Below are 10,364 nucleotides of genomic sequence, written 5' to 3'. Positions count from 1 at the left end.
GTTTTGTTTTTTGGGTTTTTATTTTCTTTTAATAACAGCAATAATGTTGACTGCGTTCTAATACTCACAATAAAGGTCTGTAGATTGTTATGTGCCTGGGCTCCCATTCAGTGGACTCTTTTTTGGTGAGCTAGTGAGTGCTTGTATATGTTTTAAATCGTTAGAGAATCCAGTTGCGTTTTTTAGCGTGTAGTCATTGAGTTATGTGGAGTCACTTGTATATGTTGCAAAGCTTTAGGGAATCAGTAAATAGTTAATTACTGTGTGGCAAAGTAATTAGAAGATTTTTCTTTCCCTGAACTACTTTGATGTTTAACAATTTCAGGGCTTGAGTTTTGCAATGCACTCAGTTCTTGAAAGATGATGTTGTTCAACGATATGCTTGCAGTGATGGTATCTCTTCTTGCGGGCAGATGTTTGCCTTCTAAGAGTCTTTCTAGTTTGGTGCCTTTGTACGATGTCATTACAAAATAACTTCAATTTGCTTTTAGTAAGTTCTTATATTTTAGTATTGCCTACGAACTGTTGTTCTGGACACTGTTCTAGTAGGAAAGAAATAAGCAAACAATGGTAGAAAAGGTCCTGTGTTAGACGTCCTGTGGGCCAGGGTGCAAATGGTAAGTGGCAGGTGGATGAAATCAGACAGAATCTGAGTTACTAACAGAGAGAAATTTTTCTGTCCTCTACAGCAAAAATAAGTATGATCTTAAACATGCAAGAAATGTCAAAATTTTAATTCTGAAACAGATATTTTAATTGTTATTGAAGGCACAGTCTCAAAGCAGTCTCTCTAAGATAAAAGGCCAGATTCAGATCTTGGAATAATAACACTGAAACACTTTTTCTGATCAGCAGACTTATTAAAGAAGAGGTTTCCTGAGTCAGACCAAACATCTATCCAGTCCAGTGTCTTACCTTCAGTAGAAATACAATGTCAGCATCTGAAGAAACATATGGACTATAAAAGAACTGTATGAATTGGTCTTTCCCTTAATGGTAAATTTCTGGTAAACTGAGGTTTTCTTTACCAAAATCTATACGAAGGCTATTTGTTTTATGGATCGCTGACAGATGTGAGCTCCATGAGTTTAATCTGTTTTAATTTGTTTCTCTCCACAGCATCAGGGGATGTACTGAATTCCACAGCTTTGTTGTGTGGCAGAAGGAGTTGTGTTTGTCCTTGAACTTGCTTTCTGACTCTGTCTGTATGTTGTTGCCTTCAGTTTAGAGAAGGTTAAATATTGAATTATCAAGAAGACAAAAAGTAGTTTTGTCCTACTGACACCAGGAGTTTGGCACCCTGTTGCTGTCCTTGTGTGTCTGCGGTGCCTTTTCTTGCTGCGTTAGCTTGCTTTTGTCAAACTTTGAGTCAATTCAGTGTGTGATTCTGTCCTTGGTGCCACTGCGTGCTGCAGAACTGACTTCTGCTCGGGCTTTCAAAACAATCTGCATCCCACATGTTGTGAGAATAAAATAAATATTTTTCTACCTTGCATCACTGTGGTACTATTAGATAGAGGAAAACTGTTATCTCCAATGGATGAGTACAAAAGAAGCCGTTTTACCTGTCCTAGAAATGGTTCTTTTCTGCAGGGACAAAGACAAATTAAGATGTTCTCACATTGACTTCTTTAGGTTCTTCTGTCACCAGAAGCACTTTGCCAGCTGGTAAATTATAACACAAAAAATTGCAAAGTCTTCTGCCTACTTTTCAGATCTAGCTAAGTTTAGTATCAAGTTTACTGGAACTTCCCCATCATTCTTTCAGGCTGAAGAACGTGTCAAGTATGAAGTGACTGAAACTTGTATTATCTGGTGGGGCTATGCCTTTTTCCTTGTCGTCTTTTAAATTTTTCATCACATGAGGACTTTTTAAAGCTTAATCAGAGATGACAGAGATAAGTGCTTCACGAGGTCTTGTTATTGCTATCTGTGCCAAAATAGTGTGAAGAAGATTGAGACGAATATCTCATGCTTGGGAAGAAATGTATCAAATGTAAAACATAGTTCTCTAAGCGCTGCTAAGAAATGGTGTGAGTCTATGATTTTAGATAGTTTTCTTAAAAAGGTGGGAGAGGATTGTCCAAGTGTTTGTGATCTATTTAACACAGGAAAGCAGTTTATTATTTAAAAATAAATGAACTAATTGATATGGACATAATTTGACCATGTTTTCAGTTCTTAAAAAATTTCCTTCCAATTTGCTGCCTCCTTTAGGAGGCTCCCTTAAGTTTGCTTCTGAAACTAAGGTTGACTTCTCAGACTCAAATTTTATTGGGGTGAGAGCAGCTTTTCTGTGGGTACAGATGTTTATGTATTCACAGACAGGCATCATTTACCCTTGGGCTTTTTGATATGTAAAAATTGCAGTTGCACAAACTGTCTTCTGCGCTAAGAAAGTGTATGCAAAACTGGAACAATGAATAAATGGTCTGCTTCTCCCTTGAGGTTTGTGATGTCAATGTTTCATCGCACTGACATTTTTCTTTCCTCCAACAATTATGGTCTAGATTGAGTAGCTTTGTGTACAACAAACACACCCTCATTTCCAGCAGTAGAGCAATGATTTTGAAGACATGTTAGTTTTAAGGCCACATTAGCCACAGGGACCTTTTTCCACTTATTCCTTTTCTCCCCCTCGCTGGTGAGCTAATTTAAGCTATTCCTTCATCTTTTCTCAGTTGCTAAAAATAAAGGTCAATTCAATTGTCCCTTCACTGAAGGTTTTGCAGTGAGGCTTTTCTTTATTTGAATTTGACCAGCCATAAATGACAAGTGCCTTTTTTTCACTGAAGAATAGGATTGCACATATTGTTCTGTAAACTAATTTTTTTTTTAAATGCATGGGCTATTGCATCCCATTGAACTTGCGTGTACTAAGATGCCCATCTTGGTCTGACGCACATCTATAGAAGTGGTTTAAGTGATGCCAATTGCCAAAACTCACTCTCTCACTTTGGTTTTTAAGAGACTTTTAAGACTTGGCTGGTCTTCCCACATGCGTAGTTCTGAGGTGATTTTCTGAGTGTTTCTGAAGAAAATAAAAGTAGTCTTTGGAATGTTGCTTTTCTCCTCATTTGCTGTTGAAGGAACCTGAATAACAATTTTTTACTAATTTTAGAAAACTGGACTAAGTCAGTGTCGTGCTCACCACACACGCTCTGGATATGTTCCTGTGGCTTGAAACATCGCTGAGCCTGTAAGCACTGATCTGCTGTCCCTGGAGCGCCTGTGACGCTGGGCTGGGCTCTCTCTTGCTGCTCTCCTGTAACTGCCCCACTGCACTGGCGGTCAGACACAAACCTGAGACTCTTGAAGTATACTTGACTCAGAAATACATATCATGCTCAGACTTTTCATAACACAGCCACCCTAGTGCTGGTGTTGGCTATTCTCTGTTTAATCTGATTCCTTTGCTCTGTGTGTTTGTTTCCCTGCAAATCCTATGCTAATCCAGAAGCTCATTTTCCTTCTGTCTCAGCTTAATCAGAGCTGTTATAAGATTTTTTTTTTTTCTTTATGCCTCTGAAGGTTGTCTTTTTGGTCTGTCATCTACACGGGATGTGTTCTTCATCTTTTCCCAGTTGTATCTTTCTGCTGACTATGGGTTTTTATTGAATATTGATATATTGAATTTATTTATTATATCAGCATTGATAACTGTCTGGATTAGGTTGCTTGGAAGTGAAATCCACATACAGTCCCACTCATTGTAAAAAGGCCGGCCATGCTGAAGCGAGATTGTACTGCCCTTTGAGATCACATTTACTGTATCTACCAAACACTGTAGCACTGTAGTGGTCTACAGCCTAGGCAGAAAGATGCTTGAATCGCTGTTACCACAGTCTTGGTCTGTAGGAGAGTATTGGTATAGACTGCCTGCTACCCATGGATCGCAAACAAGAGTGCTGCTGTCACTTTTTCCTGAAATCAGCCTAAGTCCAGCCTCAGACATGTGCTTCTGTTATTTAGCTAATTCTTCAGGGTCCATTTGTCCAACAAACTTTGCATAAGTGGGGGTGAGTTCTCATAATTCCTGGTGCAAGCACATGCTCACTGACCATCATAAGAGGTGGACAAGTAAGAAATGATGCTCTGGAACCAAGGAAATAATATTTCTGTTATGTTTTAGGGCAAGGATCTTGCACATGATCAGTACCAAAAAGCATAAAATGCTTAATGGCTGTGCTGATCTTACACCTGGAGGATGAAGCCCAGTAAGCGAAGCTGCTTCCGCTGGATACGTGGCTGTGTGAAAGTGCGCGATGGAAGTGGGAGTGAAAGGAGTTGATTTAACTGAGTGCCCCCTGTACCCCCTGTGCCTGCTGCTCCTTGTTCTCCTCTCTGGTGACCGGGCTCAGTTGTGCTCCCTGGAGCAGGGATGAGAACTGCCTGAGGAGAACCGTCAGGGCTGTTCCAGGTGAAAGAGCCTCTTGTGGTTTTCTCGGAAGCATCGTATGCGTCACTTGCCCAATTCTGTGGCCAGTCTACCAGCACAGAAGCGAATTCCCCCGTGCAATGGTTGCTATAAAAAGGCAGAGGAAGGCTGTGCAGGGTCTGTAGGGCTGCCTCACTGGCAAGAGGGGATGGAGCTCTCCCATCGCAGGATGGGCTCCATCCCATTTTGCACCCTTCTTTGCTGCTTTACTAGTATAGCAGCAGCCAATATATTTGGTAAGTACACTTGTTCTTTTCCTATACCTGTGTCCAGCAGTGACTGTGCTCCTGTGATTGTTGTATAATTATTTTGATCTCTGTGTATACTGACAAAGCATATAATGGTCTTGAGTCTTGCGCAGTGCAAGCTTAGCTAGTTATTGTGTGCTGTACAAGCTGAGTTTGGGCTCCATGTTAAATACTGAGCTCTAAGGATCTTTAAATGGCCAGGGTTATCTGAGTTCAGCACACCTGGATTTTGGCTGGAAAAAACCTCGTTTTCTGGAATAACAGACTGGGCTAGAGAAAGAGCTTGCGTAAGAAAAGGTGGTGCTGCAGGGATGTGAAGGTCCTAAGGCTGTATCTTCTACTTGCATGTGCCATCATCTAATTTAGGCTTGAACCTGAAGGTACTGGATAGTCTGAGTTCCATCCCCAGTTCTTTAGTCTGAGTTTGATAGTCCTGTACAGCAAGCAATTTGAATCACTCATTCATCTCTTGGCTCAGATGTCTTAGTAGACCCTCTCTAGCACTGTACAAAGGGATCTCCACACATCCCAGAGCAACTGTGTGAGTAGCATTTGAGATTAAAATAGTGAGGTTGGCCTACATGTGGATGTCTATAGGTAAACTAACCTAAAATCCCTTTTACAGTCTCATGAAAATTTTCCCATGGGTTTAAGGGGACACAGTAAAAACTGATAGAAACAGAAGTGACTCAGAGATGATGCTATGATCTTTGCTGCATGGAGACCATCTGTGGTTAAAGAAGTCCCTGAGGCTGAAAAGTATTCAGAATACTTGTGATGTATTGGTGCTACCATATGTGTGGTTACACTCAGACCAAATACTGGATTAAATGAACCTTTGGCCTAAATCACTGTAGCTATGGTTTTGTTTGTTTGGGATATTTTTATAGAACTAGTCAACGGAATTAAGAGAATAGCATCCATTGTACATTGACAGAGAAAGTGTCAGATCGACTAACCTGTTCTGTAAAAACAAACCACCTGAATTTCATCATTTTCCTAAAACAGCATCCAAATTTGCACTTGAATGTATTAAGAGCTGAAGAGTCAATTGTTTTCTTGCTAGTTGGCTTCTGGAGTTGAACACTTCTTAGAATCAGAGAATCATGGAATGGTTTGGGTTGGAAGGGATCTTAGAGATCATGGAGTTCCAACCCCCCTGCCATGGGCAGGGACATCCTCCACTAGACCAGGTTGCTCAAAGCCTCATCCAGCCTGGCCTTGAACACATCCAGGGATGGAACATCCACAACTTCTCTGGGCAACCTGTGCCAGCATTTCACCATCCTTACAGTAAACACTTGCCCTGCTAAAAATTGAGAAGTGCTCCTAATATGAATTAGTCTGATGTTAACTGCTAGACATTGATCGTTTTTAGGTCCTTCATGAGATTAAGAAGAAATACCTCTCTTTTTGATAGAGTAGTGATTGACTTAGCTTCAATAAAGAACATAAAACTCATAAAACACTAGTGATGTGTGTGGTTGTAGCAAAGGGCTGTTTTGTGATGATAGCTACAGCTATCTCTGAGTATGTAGACTGCCTCAGGTTCCAGAAAGTAACTATACCAGTACAAACAGAGCTGAAGGTAATTAAATACAGGCCTGGGAAAGGGGTTCATGAGCATTTCCGTCATATGTTTATCCTGCAGCTGGCAGCCCAGCGAGTTTGTTCAGTATTTCCCTGTGCTGGCCCATGCAGAAATGCATCCAATGAGCAATGGGGAAACAACCATGGAGGACCCATGAACCTGGGGCTTTTACCACTCAGCGCTGGTGGTAACGGGGTTTTGATAAGAACAGGCTTGTGGTAGAACCACCCTTATGTGTTCACCTTCTTGCTGCTTTCAGAGTACCAGACAGATTCCCAACCGTTACGTCCATGTGAACTTCAGAGGGAAAAGGCTTTTTCAGGAGGAGAAACCTACGTTCCTCAGTGCTCAGAAGATGGACAATTCAGGTAACTCATCTCTGCTGTTAGTCTGCTGTTAAGCAACATGATCTTCCATTACTAATGAAAGCTTTAGCTCAAGTTTTGAAGGGCCTCTGGATCAGTGGACTGGAGGATGAGGGGTGCAAGAGACTGAAGGGACTTCATTCAACCATGTTGCAGATCCAGCCTCTCCTGAATGAATTCCATGTTGCTGGAAATAATTTCTGGGTTAAGAGGTCCATCTAATATTAATAGGCTAATCTTGTCAGCATTATTTGCATGTTAAATGCTTGGTGCAGGTTGTTGTGTAATGTAGCTAACTGCTGTCTTCCTACAAATGCTTGTGGGTGTGTGGTCTGTGATCAGTGCTCCAGCTGGCATAGCTGAGCCAAGTTGACCTGGAGAAGTTATCTACCCTGCTGTTAGTGGCAGGGTTGGGTTTTCTTCTAAGAATAGTAAAGGAATTAAAAAGCACATGGAGAACAGTTTAGGGAGCAGTGTGTTACTTGAAGTTGCAAGAAATTAATATGAGTTAAAGCTGAGACTGAGGAGGAGTGCAAACTATAATGTTCTCTACTATTATCTTGTTGTTGCCTGGGGTGGGGGACCTTGGTCATTCCAGATTTAACTTAGAAAAGCTCTCAAAATGTATGATAAACCTCAAATACTGAGAATCAGGATTCTGTCCAAACTACTTCCTTCCTGAATGACTACAAGTCACTTATCTGTAATTCTTGAAGACTTCAGAGAATTACTAGAATTAAGAACTCTCATCAGATACACCGAGATGATTTCAAGGCACCAGAAACACAGCCCTTTCTGATTCCATTATTTGCAGTATTAGAATACTTGAACTTGTTTACCTTGCTTTATATTTTTGTTTATGTCCTGTACTGACTGAGGACTCTCACGAACAAAATAAAATATGTTACTTGTATTGTCCTTCAGGACAGTTCAGTGCAGTAGGAATGGTCTTTCCTGTTGGTGTGTGGATGAGAACGGCATTGAGGTACCTGGCAGCAAGCAGAACGGATATCCCACATCTTGTAAGTCACAAGTTTCTGGTTTTGTTCAGATTGGGTAAAGGGCCATTTAAATCTGCTTTTGAGCTGCTGAAATCAAGAACAGGGTGCCCTGGACTTTGATGGACTCTATTTTGTTGTAATTTGCTCAGTCTTTCTAGTGGCATTTCTGGATTTTCTTTGGACCCGATCATGGAAACCTGCTGCACCAGAATGGTCTGTGTTCATGAAGGTCACAGTAATGTAAATCACAAATGCAAGATCAAGTTGGTGTATTGGCTTTTGAGTTGGAGGGCTTCAACCCCATCTGTGGTAGATTTCTGTATAAAAGTTTTCATTACCTCAAGTCTATGAATGTCCTGAGAAAACTCAGCTATTATCTTAAAAATAGATTATTCAGTGTCCAACAAGTACCTCCCTCTAATGGTGCTTCTCTCTGGTACTACAGGCTTATCCTTTTGCCAGCTGCAAAAGCAGAGGATCTTGGTGAGTCGCTACATCAACAGCAGCAGCATCTCCTACATCCCTCAGTGCTTGGATTCGGGGGCTTTTGATGCAGTGCAGTGTGACACAGAGCTGGAGCAGTGCTGGTGTGTAGATGCAGAAGGAATGGAGATTTATGGCACCAGGCAGAGGGGAAAGCCAGCGCGGTGTAAGTAATATTCAACAAAATGGTGGGTTTGTAGGGTGGGAAGGTTTGGAGTGAGTGAAAGGTGGTAGAGCAGGAGCTTGGACAGTGTACACTTATTCTACAGAAGTATAGATGCTTAACTGAGGCATTTAAGTCCCTGTTTCATAGAATCATAGAATATTTCAAGTTGGAAAAGACCCATAAGGATAATTGAGTCCAACTCCCTGCTCCTCACGAGGAGAATATGAGGCACCTGGGTGTCCATGTTCAATGTAACAAATCTAACCCCCTTCCAATCCATGAGGTGGCTAGTCAGCTGTTTGTGGGAAGTTAAAACACCAATAAACATTGCTTTTGTTTTCTGTCAGGTCCGGGGAACTGTGAGATCCGAGACCGTCGCATTCTGCATGGGTTTGGGGAGAAGAGCCCACCACAGTGTTCAGCAGATGGGGAGTTTCTGCCTGCCCAATGCAAATTTGTTAACACTACAGACATGATGTTTTTTGATCTTGTTCATAGTTATAACAGGTAAGAGTACAGGCTTCTGAAACAGGAAAGCCATCCTGCATACCTCTTCAAGTCACTGTCTTACTACTTATTTTTTTCCACATGAAGACTTTCTTCAGTGACCACATGTCCCAGTTTTGTCTGAGACAGAGTTAATTTTCTTCACAGTAGGCAGTAGGAGGCAATGTTTTACATTTGTGCTGAGGAGAAGGCTGATAACATATTGAGGTTTGTAGTTGCTGCCAGGACAGTCAAAGACTTTTCAGCTTCTCTGCTGTGCCAGTGTCTGCAGGTACAGGAGAAGCTGGGAGGGAGCACAGCCCACAGTTACTGGCTTAGGATTTGACCTTAGGTTTAAGATTGAGACACAAATTGGCCAATGCTCTATTCTATATCATGCATGTCCTGCCCAGTATATAGACGAGGCTCTGTCCAGAAGTGCTCTTTCTGAGTTGTCTCTCAGTCTCTTGGTCAGCAATCTCTCCTCTCTCAGATGCTTGGGCTGTTATCTCTTTTCTGGGATTGCAGTTTTGGGACTTCATCTGCTTTGGGATTGTTAGCTAGGAATGGGCTGAGCCTTCATCATTGGGTGGTAAGCGGTATCACTGTGTATCACTCATTTGTGTATTTCTATATATTACTACTATTGTAATAATAATTATTTTCAGTTTTGTTTCAGTTTAGTTATTAAATTGTTCTTATCTCAACCGATGAGCCCTTAAGCCCTTTAGTTCTCTCCCCATCCCTGGGAGGGTGAGTGAGCGGCTGTGTGCTGTTTGCTGCTCGCTGTGTTCAAACCGTGACACAGCACATGAACTTATTTTCTATTAATGAATGGACCAATTAAAAAACCTTTTTCTTCTGAATTAAATTTGCTCATTTAGAAAAAAACATGCTATTTTCTTGGAATCTCAGTCAACACATTTCTCGAATGGAGGGCAGTGGAGTAAATGTTATGTGTCATTGTGACTTGGCTCTGTAGTAGCAAAGGCATTTTATTGTAAATGTCGGTTTTGCTGTTTTGTGGTTTTCCTCTTTTAATTTAAGCAAAACCAAAAGGGAGGCCCAAATGCATATTGTATGTCAGAGCTTTCGGAGAGGTTATTTTGGCAAGAGCTGTTCTGTGGAGTGTGGAAATTCTAAAACAGCAATTACAGAGGAGAAAGCAATGCTTTAAATTAATTTTCTTTTCTTCTTCCTTTGGGAGGGTCCACAAAGGCCAATGAGATTGGGCTTATCTTGTGTCTGTGTCATGTAATTAATCACAGCAAGATCATTTAATTCCCAGCTGCCCACCTTTCTAATTATGGCATTGACTTAACCCATTACGATCATATCTGAGTATCTCAGCTCATTAATATATTTTTTTCATACTATTCCTGTCTGAAATGTCATGATCCTATCCCATAAACAGAAGGCCAGAATATGGAGTTGAAGGGATGAGTTCCACAGCACAGGGCTATAGCAGAACAGAGATTTAAACTTGTATTTTATCTTCATGTGGAACCACTGGAGCAACTTTCTTTGGTTCCACAGACTGATTTTTGAAACCTCTGCATGTCACTCCCTTCCCAAATTGTTTCCCT

The 10,364-nt window shown here is 41.2% G+C and overlaps 1 protein-coding gene across 1 annotated transcript in view; it reads left to right on the top strand.

Moving 5' to 3' along the window:
- Positions 1-457: 457 nt before the first annotated feature.
- TG (thyroglobulin) overlaps positions 458-10,364 on the top strand; it is a gene marked incomplete at its 3' end in the record, with an annotated part of 64,483 nt that continues 54,576 nt past the window's right edge. Inside the window, exons 1-7 of the mRNA XM_010082044.1 lie at positions 458-490; positions 1,289-1,325; positions 4,660-4,674; positions 6,537-6,645; positions 7,567-7,664; positions 8,089-8,292; positions 8,640-8,799. Of these exons, the coding sequence (XP_010080346.1) occupies positions 458-490; positions 1,289-1,325; positions 4,660-4,674; positions 6,537-6,645; positions 7,567-7,664; positions 8,089-8,292; positions 8,640-8,799 (656 nt within the window). The remainder of the gene's footprint in view (positions 491-1,288; positions 1,326-4,659; positions 4,675-6,536; positions 6,646-7,566; positions 7,665-8,088; positions 8,293-8,639; positions 8,800-10,364) is intronic.

The sequence above is a fragment of the Pterocles gutturalis genome, unplaced genomic scaffold (genome assembly GCF_000699245.1).
Source record: "Pterocles gutturalis isolate BGI_N339 unplaced genomic scaffold, ASM69924v1 scaffold10509, whole genome shotgun sequence".
NCBI lineage: Eukaryota > Metazoa > Chordata > Aves > Pterocliformes > Pteroclidae > Pterocles > Pterocles gutturalis.
Note: the sequence above shows the minus strand (reverse complement) of the source record. Positions and strands in the feature narration are given on the sequence as shown.